Source organism: Pieris brassicae, chromosome 3 (genome assembly GCF_905147105.1).
Source record: "Pieris brassicae chromosome 3, ilPieBrab1.1, whole genome shotgun sequence".
Lineage (NCBI taxonomy): Eukaryota > Metazoa > Arthropoda > Insecta > Lepidoptera > Pieridae > Pieris > Pieris brassicae.
Genome location: NC_059667.1, coordinates 3,293,521 through 3,310,162, shown reverse-complemented (window position 1 = coordinate 3,310,162; position 16,642 = coordinate 3,293,521). Strand labels below are relative to the sequence as shown.

The window sequence follows — 16,642 nt, the reverse complement described above, 5'->3', positions numbered from 1 at the left end:
TAATAGAAGACATGACAAAACCTAGCTATAATTATGGATTAGCTTTACATTATTGTAAAGCTAATTGGGTCACTATCTGATATTATATTCAGTTTGAAAATCCACGCAATCGTATGTTACTATTCGGATAACAGTTTACTTTTGTCTGTTGCTTTGTTTGTTTTTTGTAATGTCCCTTGGTACTTTGATAGACCCACGTGGTTATTGGTTTATAAACAAATATTAAATACAAAGACAAACTAATTTATAAATGTACAGTTTTTTTTAATATAATGGCAATATTTTTAACTTAATGCCAATTTCAAGTAAACTATATTTACATTGTGTTTCTGTTATGTTATTTGATTCTTCTAAGTTGTCTGTGCAATAATATTTTTTGTCAAAGTTTCGCTCCAAGTTCCAAATATCAACGGACAGGAGAAAAATAATTTACACCATCATTTAATATTTAATAATGATTAATTTTTATAATTAAATTGCTGTAAAAGTTTATATTTCAAAAGTACTTTGTAAATATAAACGGTACGGGAACTTTAAGAACTCAGAAAACATAACCTCTACGCGATGGCTGATGATGATTTTAGTAAACTTTTACAACAAGCTGAACAATTAACAACAGAGATAGAGGGAAATGAAGACCTCCCCAGGGTTGAAAGATCTTTAGGCCAAGTATTGGAAGCTTCCCACGAGCTATATTCAAGAGTTATTCAATCCGGCTCCAATGATATTCAGGCGTAAGTTTAAGCTATAAATGTAAAAAATTTAATGCGTTGTATATAATCTATTTTCTTAAATATTATAACGTTGTTACAGCCATCTATTGTTTGGGTCTAAAGGAATTGATTTGCAGCAAATATCTCAGAAATTAGAAACTTTATCTTCTAAAAGGACATTTGAGCCATTGCAACCAATTGCAGATTCCGATATTGAAAGTTTTCTTAAAAATGAACGCGAGAATGCAATTTTGTCATTAATTGATGAAGTCAACAAAAATGTAAGTGTACTTGTTTTATTTAGTATAGCTTACAGACTTTTATGGAATAGTTAAGTGTCTTTGTGTCTTTAAGTCTCTTCACTGGAGTTTATATTATATTATATTCTGTAATAGTCTTTGGGTTGGTTAATAAGGTTTTGTTGTTTCCATGATTATATCATCTACTCAAAACATTAATAAGAAAATTAAAATCTAAAACATTTTAGTCATTGCAAACAACGGAAGATCAAAAATGGGAACACATGCTATCAGAATGGAACAAAGAAAAAATAAAGCTTATGAATGCTATGATTGGACCATCTCAGAATTGGTTGGACTTGAAAAGAGCTCCTGAAACTCCTAGTATTGCTGATACTCCAAAGAAGTTCGGTCATTCCATGTTAGACAGTATAGAAGCAGCTTATGCAAGACAAGTGCAGCAGTATAATAAACTTGTCTTTCAAGGAGCAAAATCAAGGACAGCTCTTCATCAAAAGTTTGCACAAGTTGCTGATGAATTTAATGACCCCGTAAGTATTGTTGCCATTCTTAGATTCCACACCTTTACATATTTTAAAAATCTATTACGCAAATAAAATAAACATATGAATAATCATAGCTGTCAGTATGCGTCTGACTGGCAACACTAACAAGTTTCCTGGCATTGTAAGAGTGTCCTTTAACATAGGGCTCAATTCCTCCCTAAGTGTAATTTTTTTTTAATAAATATTATATAGATCTTCTATTTAATATTATTTTTAAAGTTATTTTCGTTTAAATATTTTTGTAATTTCAGAAAGTAAAAGAGATGTGGGAAATTATTAAGACCATGTCAAATATACCTGCTCTTGTAAGAGATGAAGATCCTTTAAAGGCAAGAGGGAATCCTACAATTCAACAATGTTTAATTGCACAAGGGAAAAAGTATTTAGAGAAGAGGTATGCAAAGAATTATTTACTCAGATTAATTTTTTTAAAAATGAACAAGGTTTTGTGTTTCAAGCATTAATCACCAAGAGAATTAAACCATTAATCAGAAGTAAGCTTATTTACAAAGAAATTAACCGGATAAAAGTAATTTACAGATTCTTTGATAACTTCATTCAATTTAACATTTAGCCTATGCACCTAGAGATCTATATGATACATGTTCTCTCCATAAATGTGTGTGCATATCTTAAAAGGTACCAATTTTAGAATTTACATAATGTAAATTGAAAAGGAAGAGCATTTTTGTTTTTAGAGAATGAAGAATGAATGAATGACAAACATATATACACTTACTACATAGTTAGAAACAACATCATACACAAATATTATCAACTCAAGCGGTCAAATTAAAAACCGACTTTTTTAAACTTTGTTTACAATACTCATATACATGATTAATCATAATTTAATAGACACAACATTATGTTCAAATTTTTTGTCAGTTCTTATTTATATATTTTTTTATTCATAATAATGTTCTAGATACAAACAATACATGAGTGATGTTGTTCGGTCCAATCCTGCAGCGGCGATGAGAGGCGGGGAGCCTGGAACTTTCCCTCTTGTACGAGGATTTGTAGGGCTCCGTTTACAGGGGCAGAGCGCCCAGGGCCTTACTGACGGTGTCATTGATGATAGGCCACTCTGGCCTATGGTGTATTACTGTTTACGAAGTGGTGATGCAAGTGCTGCTTTACATTGTTTGAGGAAAGCTGGGTATGTATTTAATGTGCTTGCGAGAAAACAAAATTCACCTTATTATCACTATATGGGTATGGTTTGTGGACTCAGTTTCCGCACTTAGACTCTCAATAGGTCCGTTGTGCGTAAAGTCCTGGCTAACTAAGCCAGCCTAACTCCTTCCAAAAGCACGAAAGCCTCCTGGGTTATTCACAGGCTTCACGGAGCGTCACTGTTCCGAAGATTTCTACACGTTGTTTAGGCACAGCCTCGTATTCCAGGACTACGTGGGTGGTGGGGACCACTGCGCTGAAACAGCCTCTGCACAAGGGGCTGTCTGTCGCGCCTAGGACAAAAAGATGTTTATTAAGGAGATAATGGCCCGTAATTGTCCCTACTATTGTTTTTAGATTGGTTCTGTTTAAGTTTAGAAGTTGCGGGTTGACTGATGGCAGAGCCATTTTGGACTGTCTCCAGTCCGCACCTCGCGACCATCACCCTATACATAACCTTATTAACTAACCAGCTGGTGCCCATTGTTTCACCTGGAATTTGCTAAACAAATTGAATAATACAGTCCGAACATAAAAGAAAACATCTTTATATATGAAAATAATAGACTTTTCTACTGGCGTCTACACCTACGCATGTAACACACTGGCTGTAGGTAAATTAAGTGTTAGGTTACAGCAGGCTGTCAGTAATTGGCTATTTTTCTGTTTATAGTTTGATGCTTAAGTACGTAGTAGTAGTTTAGTAGAAGAAAATTAATACATTAATTTAAGTTTATTATATTAACTGCTTTTAGACGAGAGCACGAGGAATTTATAGCAGCTCTTGAAGAACATATGAGGAACCCCGAGAAGGCTCTCAGTGAAAAATTACAGACGGCCATCAATTTTCAATACAGAATACAAGTGCGGAACTCGACTGATCCATACAAACGCGCTGTGAGTTTTTTTTTACCAAAAATATATCACAATTTCAAATCAATATGTAAATCTATAACAAATTAGTGATTTTTTTTTACGATTTATCTAATTTGGGGCCTTTCAAGTATTACGTAAGCACTATTGAGTTTCTTTGATTTTCTTATTTGATGATTAGGTCAATAGTAATTATTTACTTTTGTACACATATTACCCACACATTGTCTATGCTTGAAAACGAAATGCATTTTCGATAAATTGTTTTTGAGAGCATTGCTTACTTTTGCTGACAAGAGGGGGGGGGGGGGATAAATTGCAGTAAATCTGCTTAAGTCGTACTTGCCCTTCAGGCGATTGCCCACCCGAGAGAGACGTCCTTGCGCTAGCCTCGGGATAAAACGCCATTTCAGGCCGAGCTACACTCGCCAAAACAGCCCGAGCTGAGCTGTAAAGGCCCTTAAGGCCAACAGCGAGATTCCTTACTTTAAAAAAAATTACTTGAACGGCCCCTTTACCGGTAAATTGTAACTTTTACGGTTATTTATATTGATGCGAAAATATATTATAATAGTTCTAATATACATGTGTTTCTTTTAGGCTGTATAAAAAAGTCCATTTTTTTTTTCATAAATTATTTAACTAATTGAAACTTAGTACGATTGTAAACCTCATATCGTTTAAGTAAAACATTGGCTCCTAATAAAATTCGTAATTTTTAGGTATATTGTATAGTAGGTTGCTGTGATGTGACTGACGAACATACAGAAGTAGCTAAAACTGCAGATGACTATCTCTGGCTGAAGCTGTCTATTATAAAAACGAAATCAACTAACGAATCCGAATCATTCTCATACTCAGATCTACAGAAGCTGATATTGGAAGAATATGGTTGGTATTTGATTAGCTTTATTACGGAATCCGCTCCGGCTCAGCAGGACCACTGTAACCTGTAAATATTTAAAACTATGTTATTAATCATTTTCGATATGGATAAAAACAGCAATAAATTCCTAGTAGTTTTTTAGTTCATCGCTTACAGACTGACAAATAGACGGGGCGAAGGACTCTTGTGACTCACACATATAGGTCTAATTGTTAAGGCCATAAGAAACGACTTCGCAAAACGGACTACCACGAAAGACCGCTTAGGATTTTTCAGATTAAATTTTTTAGGTTCAACAATATATGTGACACTCAGAAATGTAGCCCGTGTTTTAATAAAATGAATTTCAAAATCGGTTAAGTAAATCCAGAGATTATCCGCTACAAGATAAAAACTTTATCATATTTAACGTTTGGACGGTGGAGGAAAACATCGTGAGGAAACCGGCTCGTCTTAGACTCAAAAGTCGATGGCGTGTGTCAGATGTAGATTTACAAATGATCATAAAACAAATTCAGAAATGTGAGGGCCAGACCTAAAAAGATTGTAACGCCATTGGTTCATTTTATTTATCATATTTTAGCGTTAAATGGACAATTATGATGTTCACACTAAATGATTTTAATAGCGTAAAATATCACCGCGTCAGAGATAACGACAAAAACATAGATTTTTTTGTCTTTAAGATATTTATTTAAGGAATGGAATATTTAATGAAAACCATAAAATTATTGTTGAGCGATATAACTAATTTTATTAACAAAAAAATTATTAAATATTTTTAGGTGAAACACATTACCATGCTTATGAGAAGCCGCTGGTGTACTTCCAAGTGTTGACTTTAACTGGACAGTTTGAGCCGGCTATAGAGTTCCTTTCTAGGATTCCTAGGTAATTATTAAAATATTAGAATACTGTTATAATATTTATTTTTCCAGTATGTTCCGACCAGAAATAATTTTTTTGATCAAGATTCGACCTCAGGATTAATTGAAAATCAGTTTGAGCAATGAGACGTTAATACACACATAACAAATTTTAATTTAGGACATCATTCACTTTGTTTTTTGTGTCTTTTAAAACAATATATTAATTTATATGACCATAATATTTATAGAACTTTATTTCTCATAACAAAAAATGTATTTTTATTTACATGAGAAACTTAATATATACGAACGAGATACACGTCGCCATCAGCCGTCCTAAATTTAGTCTACTAGGTTCATTCTGATATGTATCTTTAATGCTCATTAGAATTTGTTAAACGCGCTAATATTACGAATTTTAGACGGTAATTGATTAAATAATTGCGCACCCTCATACTTAATAGACTTCTTCAAATAATTTTGACGCGGCTTTAGCAAGTTAAGCAAAGTCCCTCGACAAGTAGTGGGGTTTGATTGTTTTGAATCATGAGCTACTATGGAGAGTTTTTTTTTTAAATTAAGATACAGTTGCTTTAGACTTATAGTTATTTAATCGTCATAATTTTTGTTTCTTGGTAGATTTTATTAGTCTGTGTTAAAAATTGTATCTAAATAGTGCTTATAAACCAAGAAAGCCTAGTTATTTTATATATATATAAAAAATAACTATTTTTATAGAATACTAGAATATACTAGAATTTTATATATATATATATATATATATATATATATATATATATATAAAATTCTCGTGTCACAATGTTAATTCCTGTACTCTTCCGAAACGGCTCGACCGATGCTTACGTATTTTTATGCTTATTCAGTAAGTCTGAGAATCTGAGAGTTATTTTATATATGTATATATATATAAAATAACTATTTTTATAGAATACTAGAATATACTAGAATTTTATATATATATATATATAAAATTCTCGTGTCACAATGTAAATTCCTGTACTCTTCCGAAACGGCTCGACCGATGCTTACGTATTTTTATGCTTATTCAGTAAGTCTGAGAATCTGAGAGTTATTTTATATATGTATATATATATAAAATAACTATTTTTATAGAATACTAGAATATACTAGAATTTTATATATATATATATAAAATTCTCGTGTCACAATGTAAATTCCTGTACTCTTCCGAAACGGCTCGACCGATGCTTACGTATTTTTATGCTTATTCAGTAAGTCTGAGAATCTGAGAGTTATTTTATATATGTATATATATATAAAATAACTATTTTTTATAGAATACTAGAATATACTAGAATTTTATATATATATATATATATATATATAAAATTCTCGTGTCACAATGTTAATTCCTGTACTCTTCCGAAACGGCTCGACCGATGCTTACGTATTTTTATGCTTATTCAGTAAGTCTGAGAATCTGAGAGTTATTTTATATATATATATATATATATAAAATAACTATTTTTATAGAATATACTAGAATTTTATATATATATATAAAATTCTCGTGTCACAATGTAAATTCCTGTACTCTTCCGAAACGGCTCGACCGATGCTTACGTATTTTTATGCTTATTCAGTAAGTCTGAGAATCTGAGAGTAATAAGGGGGTAATCCACTAATTTTTTAGACAATTTTTTTAAAGATATATACTTACAACCCTTAATTGTCATCCCTCTACGATCAACCCCTATTTTTTATTATAGTAGATAGGTTATTTTTATTGAACTAAAAAAATGTTTCCTGGAAATATTATACATGGTAAAACGACGTTTGCCGGTCAGCTAGTTTCTTTATAATATTACAATCTTAAATAAACCCTAATTTTTTATACTATATTCTTTAGATATCAAGTCCACGGAGTCCATATGGCATTAGCTCTTCACGATGGATACATGTTGGGGACTCCACGAAATGTACAAGCACCGCTTTGTAAGTGTTGAACAATATGCCTTGCGGTTTCACCCCCGTAATTTGATACTAGCCTGATTTAACTTTACTCCAATAAAAGGTTTTTTTTTTAAATTCATACTATTTATTTATTAACTTCGTTGCATATAATAAATACAATTGACACAATTGGGCAACTGGCTCTCGAGTGATCTTTTCTATGTGAGAAAAAAAATTAGATAAAGTTAGCAAGAAGTGTAAAAATACATCAATATTATAGAAAACTAAAACCGGAACAAAAAAGGGATACATGATGAAGTAAAATAGCACATGAATCACAGTTTCATATCAGTTAGTACCAAAAGAAGGGATACATTTTGGACAGGTAATGATTGTACAGTAGAGGTTTAAAGAAGATAGAGAATGAGCTAAGTGAATGGGGACGGGAAGTGAATTCCATAGCCTCACTGCAGTCCTTAAAGGAAGATATGAAGAGTATGATTATGAGATTTCAAGGATAGTTTTAAAAATAAATGATAACTCTGCAGGCTTCGATTTTAAGGACCTTCCGTAGAACAATTTTTTGCATCTGATGACCGCATCTCACCCCGAGTTGCCTTTGATCCACGACTTTGGCCATCCTGTATATTAAGTATAGTTTTGTATTGTTTAGATTATTTACGTATGTGTCTGAAAAGCTTTTAGCAGTGAATCATTTTTTCTGATACAAACTAAGTGTTTATTCTGTCTTCCCAGTATCCGTGGACACAGATGACCCCATACCCCTTCGTCGGTTGAACTTGGCCCGGCTCTTACTCCTCTACGTGAGAAAGTTCGAATTAACGGACCCATCGGATGCCTTACATTATTATTACTTCTTAAGGTATTTCTTTTATTTATTCATTTATGTAACATATTTTGTGTATGTGTGTTGATTTCAGTTTGAGATGTGTTTACAAATGTGTCTCTAGTCTTTAATAATATAACATTATCTTAATATATATAAATCTCCTGCCACGATGTTTGTCCGCGATGGACTCCTAAACTACTTAACCGATTTTAAATTAAATTGGCACACCGTGAGCAGTCTGGTCCAACTTAAGAGATAGGAGTCACAATTATCTGTTAACTCCAAAAGATTCTAACAGATGTCGATACTTTTCGACTGGATTGAGTAAGTAATCAATAGATGGCACTGCTATGGTAAACCGACAAACGTGTCATATAAGCTACAATTCAATATCGTGATTACCACGTGTTATTGAGGCTAAAGTATAAATTAAATTTATTTTGTAAACGAAATACGGTGAAATTCAATTATTCCTACTTTTTTAATTTTTGGTGTTCACATAGCCAACCACGTGTTACTTAGACCGAAGTGTAAATCAAATTCAAATTATAGTGACCATAATACAGTGAAATTATTATTATTCGTGTCACGGTCTTAAGGCTAACTAAAACCACATTAAGGAGAAACAAAGTTCGCGGGGGCAGCTAGTTTACGATAAATGAAGGCGTGATTTACAGGAACTTAAAGGATCCGAGCGGAAAAAATCTCTTCATGTGTTGTTGTTCCGAACTGGCTCTCGAATCGAGAGATTATGAGCTGATCTTCGGTCGAATGGATCTGACGGGAATTCGCTCAACGGGTCTTGTAGATCAGTTCAACAATTCCCATATTGATACTAAGGTATAATTTAAAACTATTTTTTTTGTCTTACCTGGGTTGCCTGTAGTTATCGCTTGTTAGCTATTAGGCTGTTGCATGCCTAATAATTTATGTTATTTGTTTTTTTTATGGAATCTATATAAATTAGTCGCAAAATATATAGACCAATTCGAGTATTTTTTTTATTCCTACAACACAGATCATTAAGAGCAGAATCTGAAAAAATATGGTTTAAAATAGCAATATGTTTCATATGTTAGTATGTAGCTACTAAACAAACCTTACAAAACGTAAGTAAGCGACAACAAACTTAAAACGCGTAAGTAAGCGACTAAAAAGAAGTTGAAAAGAAGTGACTAGCGGAGAGTTTATTGCCAGTTCTTCTCTTCCGTTCTACGCCCTTGATTTGAGAACTGGCAGTGAATGTAAAATTAGAAGCATTTTATATACATTTCTGTTTTTGAAGTTTACAAGTGTGTGTGTGTTACCTATATGAATAAATTATTTTGAATTTTGTATTTAAAATTTGTATATTGTATAAATGTTCTTAATATAAAGGAAGTTGGTGTGGTGGAAACACAAACTATACACAGCTTTTCTGTCCACCAGGACGTCGAACATATTTAAATCATTAACATACATATATATACTAAGGCCAGTGACATTTAAACTAAAACATTATAACAATCAAACGATTAAAATTGCACGTAAAACGTCATAAACAAATCTAAACACTGACGAGCCATAGATAGCCGATGCAAGAAACCTGTTCTTATCAAGAATTCTCATTCACATACAGGATGAGTTCCTATATTCGAATATGTATTTAATGACGATAAAGTCTGGTTAGCATAACTTGTTATGCATAATTTATAAGGTAGGTAAAAAGATAGGCAAAGTAAAAAATCATATCAAGGGGAAACTTCGCGGGGTCAGCTATTTAATAATATTTTAGGAGTTACATCCCTTGGTCATGGCCGCACCTATGATCATTTTTCTTTGGACCTGACACAGACACAGATTTTTGGGATTTTAATGCACCTAAAAATTTCGTTGGTGAGTTTAACATTTATATAACTCCTAAACTACTTAGGGTTCAAGTATTACGTCACGCAATTTTTGGAGATTCTTGCCCCCCCCCCCCCATGAAACGCGCCGTAACGTTTCTGTATCCATTAGTAAAACGTTTCGTGACCAACCCCAATGACTCTTTATACCTAAAACATACCATTATGTGGTGTAAAGTACTGGAAAGTCGAAAATAATATTATATTCACGCGTTTTTTTTTGTATGCGTTTCCGGTTGTGTTCCGGAGTTCAAACCAGAACTGTTGTCTTAGTGTTTTTTGGACTGTGATTGCGTGTTCTAAAAATATATATATATAAAACATCGAGGTCTGTAAATAATATAATTCCGATTATATATATTACTAGCGGACTCGACAGACGTTGTCCTGCATGATAGAGGGAGCCACCCAAACGTATACAAAAAATCATTCAAATAGGTCCAGCCGTTTAAGAGGAGTTCAGTGACATACATATACAGTAGAATTATATATGTATATGTAAGCTATCCTGTCTTTTAAGTTCAAACTGCACACGGTGTGCAAATTTGATGATATCGGATAAGTAGTTTAGGAGTTATGTATATGTTAAACTCTAGAAGTACTGAATCAATTTTTATACAGTCACCAATGATGATATAACGATTATTGATGAAGAGGTCCCAAATACAGCTGGAAAATGTATTTATTTTCTATTCTTTTTCAGGTTATAGCACTTAATGTCGCAGAGGAACTGGTTAACAAAGGTCTGTTCGAAGATGCCATCACCATGTATGACATTGCTGGGGTGAGGGAAAAAAATTTACTTCGTATAAAAATATTTATATGGCAATATTTTTTAAGATCAAAGACCAAATTAGTATATTTTATTGTTCATTTTAAACCTTAATTTGATTAACTTTGATACAGTTAAATTTAGCGAAGTATCTCGCTTTTTTGTAACCTGTAGGTTGGATCAAAAAATAAAATATCAGCTTTGTAAAAAAAAAAACACGGGTGTGCACGCGTTAGAAGTTATATTTCTTTGGCGTAACAAGATTATTTTTTTTATCTTTCGCCTTGGAGAAAAAAACTATACTAAAACTGGAAAAAAAAGTATTTATATATCACAAAAAAAATATTTCTACATAATTAAAGAAATAGACATTTTTTATTTTAAAATGTTATGTGCTATATGTGCTAACTTCAGGGTGTCGGTTTTTTGTGACGGTGTGCGCGCATCGTAAAAAATTACTCTCATTTTGCCCTAACGCACCAAAAGAAGTATAACTTCAAAAACTTGCCTATACATGTCTTAGAATTAAACAATTATATAAAAATAGCTTAGTATTATAGTATGTTTGACACTTTAAATAACACAAAATAGTTAACATTTGAGTCTGAAGTCGATTTTCTTTTCAGAACCTAGAACGTGTTCTGGAACTATTCTGCATCTTGTTGGCACAAGTAGTGAACAGTGGGGGTGGGGCTGGAGGGCTTCGGGAACGGCTTTCGGTTCTCGCTGAACAGGTTTGGAGATCTTTTAATCTAATACTAGCTGATTCGGTAGATGTAAATAAAGTTTTGCAATTATGGGCTCTGGACACCTTGTAAATTATATTTTTTTTACGAACTCGGTATTTTGACAGTTTATATATTCTTGAAGCAGTTATGACTGTAATAAACATCCAAAATTGTTCAAAACATTCAAAGACACTTGCCTTTATATAGGGATCCAACACGACTGTGTGACCCTGCACGCTCCACCACTATGTATACAAAAAATTGTTACGCCATGGCTATAAAACTGTTTAATCACCTTCATAGAAGTTATTTATAGCGTTGACGAGTATTTGGACCATAGATTTGACACCAATTGTAAACAACTTTTGACATTATTTTATGTTATTATAAGACATTTGCATGCCTATTTATATATGGCTGATTGTGCGGATATTTGTAGTTGATCGGCCGAACTTTGTGCTGCCTAACAAAGACAGTTACGTTCTTCTGCTGTCGAATAAAAAAACTTGAAAATCAGTTCAGCCGTTCTCGAGTTATAAGTGTACGAACAAACCTATATTAGGCAATTTTTAAATTGAGTAATTTATTATACAAATTAAATGAAGATACCAAAAAAATTAGTGAGTTTTCCTGTATGTCGAAAACGTATTGAATTTGACATTTGCGAGTCATAGAAAAATCAGTGGCGCTACAACTTTCTTAGGTCAGGGCCTCAGATTTCTGTATCTGTTTAATGATAATTTGTCAATCAAAAGGGAAACATTCCGAATACGATCAATATATGGGGATAATAATTATAAATATTTTTTAATGAATTTTTGTAAGACAGTGTAAACTCTATATAACGATACTGAAAGGACGTTATTTAGAGTTGTCGCAGAAAAACGTATAGATAATCAAAAACTACTTAGTCATGGTCAACAACAGTCTACAAGTGCAAACAATCCCAATTTATAAACAAAAGAACGAATTTATTCACATTAAATTTATTACAAAGTCGAGTTTATTTAGGGCAACGATAATAAAGCGACAAAAGAACGTACGCAATTTAAAAAGGACTTTATTGCTCAATTTTTGTCGTTATTGAGAGTGGTCGCAATTTAAAAAGGACTTTATTGCTCAATTTTTGTCGTTATTGAGAGTGGTCGCAATTTAAAAAGGACTTTATTGCTCAATTTTTGTCGTTATTGAGAGTGGTCGCAATTTAAAAAGGACTTTATTGCTCAATTTTTGTCGTTATTGAGAGTGGTCGCAATTTAAAAAGGACTTTATTGCTCAATTTGTGTCGTTATTGAGAGTGGTCGCAATTTAAAAAGGACTTTATTGCTCAATTTTTGTCGTTATTGAGAGTGGTCGCAATTAAAAAAGGACTTTATTGCTCAATTTTTGTCGTTATTGAGAGTGGTCGCAATGCTATGTAGAGTGTATCATTGTATGGAAGACAAGCTAAACCAACCAAAGCCAATTGATTTCAACGCTTTAGATAAAACTTCGTTTAATCGACGAACGTTACATGGTGTTTACACTGTATTTATATTTTTAATTAACATATATATTGATTCTAAAAATATTTAAGAATAATTTTGAATTAAATTTGAAAAAATTGGTTCAGTAACAAAAACACTTTTTACCTTTTTTTCTTTTTTATAATTATTTTATATATTTTTCAAATATTTCCTATGCATAACTTGAGTAATTCCGGAACGTATGACCAGGTCTCAAAGCGCCTTCGAAGCACAGACGAAAACCTCCCAGGATCGCTAGTGGAAGCGTACACGAAGCTCTGCAAACTGATGAGCTTCTTCGACCAGTTCCACAGTGACAACTATGAGGGAGCCCTTGAGGTAACGAGATTGTCTCATTATTATATAAATGAATGTGTATTGAGTTATTCCGAAATATATATATATATATAACCTTATATATTAAACATAATTTTTTTTTACTAAACAAAAAAAATCGGAAGGAATGCGTGCAGGTGTGTATGTGTGTTAAAAGCGGCTTTATTCATCCCGACCCAAATTTCGAAGTATAGCCATAGATCAAGTTAAATGGCATTTGTATCAGGCAAAACACACATTTCAAATTTTTATGAAAAATATATATTAAACTACGGGTTAATTCGACGTTTCGCCATCGTTTTTTAGATATATATATATATAACAGAAGGTAGACACTCAATGCCAGAGGGCTAGCGTGTGCGTTGCCGGCCTTTTAACAATTGCTACGCTCCTTTCTTGAAGTGCCCATCGTATCATAAATACATTTTCTTTCGGGTCTTCAATACTCACAACCCATCACAAATCATTAAGTCTAGAATGTACAAAGTGTCATATTCGTGGGGACGAAAACTAAACTGTATATTGTCAAATTAACTTGATGTGTTAACTTGAAGATTCCTGGTTTAAGCGAAATGAACGCTTCGTCTATACAGACTTTCTGTTTATTAATATAGTGTTTTTACAATTACAGAGCCTTCGCGAGTGCGAGTTAGTTCCTCTAAGTACGAGTGAATTAGATGCGCGCGTATCCGGCGCACGCGCAGCCCGTGGCGAACTGTTGCGTTGTCTTCCAGCGGTTCTTCGGGCTGTCTGCACTATATTAGTCGCTCAGAGGCAGAAATTGCGTGGCAATCATATAGCCACGCATACTACTAATCAGGTATACTATTTTCCTTATCGATAAATGTTCCTAAGTATTAAAGAGGATGTTCCTAGTGGTTTGAGACAATGTAAGCGAGCCCAGAGGCCCCAAATTATTTTCCAAATAATATGAACAATGTGTTCCTGTTGAGTTTTTGAATCTATATGATGTAGACACCTGACTCGTATGACGAGGAACTTTAAATATGGTATATTCTAGGGAAAGACTCCCAAGTTTATTCAAACTCAGTATTTTGTATGGTTAAGTATTTTTTTTATATACCTGGATACATGACCTCCGGACATGGTAATAAAAGTGTAGAAAATATCCAAACTTAAATATATATTATCATAATCTGATAAAACCTCCGATCAGATAATGATAAATTTCAAATTTGTATATTTGAATAACTGGATGTTATATGAAAACATCTTTAATTGGTACAAAATCCTGTGTCCCTTGATATCATAACAAAGATAAGTAGGCCGAGGGTCAAGTGGAATGCGGCGTAAAAATATGGAAACACCACTCACCTATAGTCCTCCGTCTCTTCACCTGTCTCCGTGGGAGAAGACCACAAATAAAATTCTAAGCACAAGAAGCCCAAGCGTAACCACACGCGTGATATCGCGTTGGCAGTTAAGTCTTCTCTGAAGCACAGGAGTATGTAGAATGATCCCCTCCTCCAACACATGAAGATGGCAAAAGTGGCCAAGTGGTGTTTATGGAATTGGACAGAAAATGTGAACAGAGAGGACTAAAGGTACCTGGATGGCGTGAACACCGACAGTGTTCACGCAAGAAGGGGACCTACCTAGCTAAATAATAAATTATACTATATTTGAAGTTACCAAGTCAAATTGTAAACTATATACAGTAGAACTCGTTTAAGACGATCACGATTAATACGATTTCACGCATAAAACGCCACTTTACGCCAGTCTCGCAACTTGCAACTTGCCGCTCATCCCGCTTAAAACGCCCGAACTCAGATGTCGTGTTGAAAGACGAACCCGAGATATTGTAGGGTTTTCCTGGATATTCTTCAATTCATGACAATGTAGCACCATATGAAATTTGATCAATTGAAGATCTTATTGAGGATGTGAATAACAAACAAAATTGAGGCCCTAAGTGATAATGATGAAGACAAAGATGAGTCAACTCCGTTTTTGTCAAACGCCCAGGCATTATCAGCTGTTAATGATTTAAGACGCTATGTAGCTTCTTTGGATCAAAGCGAAGATGCATTATGTTGAAAATCTTTTAATTGCTAATGCATCAAAATCTTTCAAACCAAAATTTTCGTACGCACTACGTATTTAATGTAATTTATAATTTAATACCTATGTATACCAAAATTAGTACATAATAATATGTATTAAGTATTATTTTCCCCATCCCGTATAATACGATTTCTCGCTTAAGACGCGTTTTCGGTAGGGTCTTTGAGGAATCGTCTTAAGCGGTTTATTGTTTTCTCCTTTTAGGCAAAATTAAATATTTACTTTAATTTTTTTTTCAGCAAGTGGAGTGGCTGCGGGAACAAGCCGAGGTCCTAAACACGTTCGCGGGCAACATCGCGTATCGAATGCCCGGCGACACATACAGCCAGTTAGCGCAGATGCAGATCTTAATGCATTAATATATGATTTTTTGTGATTTTTGCGTTTTATTACCATTAAAAAGAATCCATTTAGAGTTTTTATTTATATATTTATGCTTTTTACCGAAGGAGTGACAGAGACCATAAATGGTATGACATCACCAAGCATGCTCGTTGGTTACATTTCTCTAGTCTATGTCTCAGTCAAGTCCTGAATTTGGTCAGGGTATGTCCGTAGGCCTCACCAATAATTTCTTGGTTTATCCTACTTGTAAACCACCACGTATTTTTAAGTTTAAAAAGCGTTTACTTAATAGTTAAAGCATTTAACGTCGAGCGCGTCGACAAATATGAGACCTTTCACCATGTCATGTAGATGGTGACGTCACCGTGACCACGCACGCTGTAAAGCACGCGAAACGTCGGAAAAAATTAAATTTATGTAAATAATTAAGTTTATAATAATAACACATAGCTTCAATCCATTTAAAAAGCGTTTACTTAATAGTTAAAGCATTTAACGTCGAGCGCGTCGACAAATATGAGACCTTTCACCATGTCATGTAGATACCCATACCATGTATGAACCCTTGAGGTGCGCTAGAGGCAGTAATTGGCCGTTAGATTATTTAAATAGAAAATATGGTTTTAGCTACAGATGCATAAATATATATACAGTAATGTTGGTTTTATCTTCATCACAAAAAAAAACATTTATGAAAAATCAAACTATACACACAAACCTAATCTTCATAATCCAATAGATCCAATCCCCATGACGCTTATCTGCAAATTTAGCTGGGCTCCCGCTACTATATTGTATGGTCAACAAATCAAATGGCAAGAGTCAATATTTTAAGTACTTCATACTAGAACCACAGTTTGACTGATAATTTC

General features: G+C 33.5%; 1 protein-coding gene across 1 annotated transcript; it reads left to right on the top strand.

Moving 5' to 3' along the window:
• The first annotated feature begins 358 nt into the window (after positions 1-358).
• LOC123707456 (nuclear pore complex protein Nup93-like) lies at positions 359-15,801 on the top strand. The gene is made up of 16 exons (XM_045657511.1): positions 359-734; positions 814-994; positions 1,201-1,503; positions 1,770-1,912; positions 2,447-2,680; positions 3,453-3,594; positions 4,293-4,461; positions 5,242-5,347; positions 7,217-7,302; positions 8,017-8,143; positions 8,788-8,950; positions 10,700-10,780; positions 11,395-11,502; positions 13,212-13,340; positions 13,969-14,157; positions 15,665-15,801. The coding sequence occupies exons 1-16, from the start codon at positions 565-567 to the stop codon at positions 15,782-15,784; spliced, it is 2,451 nt and encodes an 816-aa protein (XP_045513467.1). The 5' UTR covers positions 359-564; the 3' UTR covers positions 15,785-15,801.
• Positions 15,802-16,642: the final 841 nt, after the last annotated feature.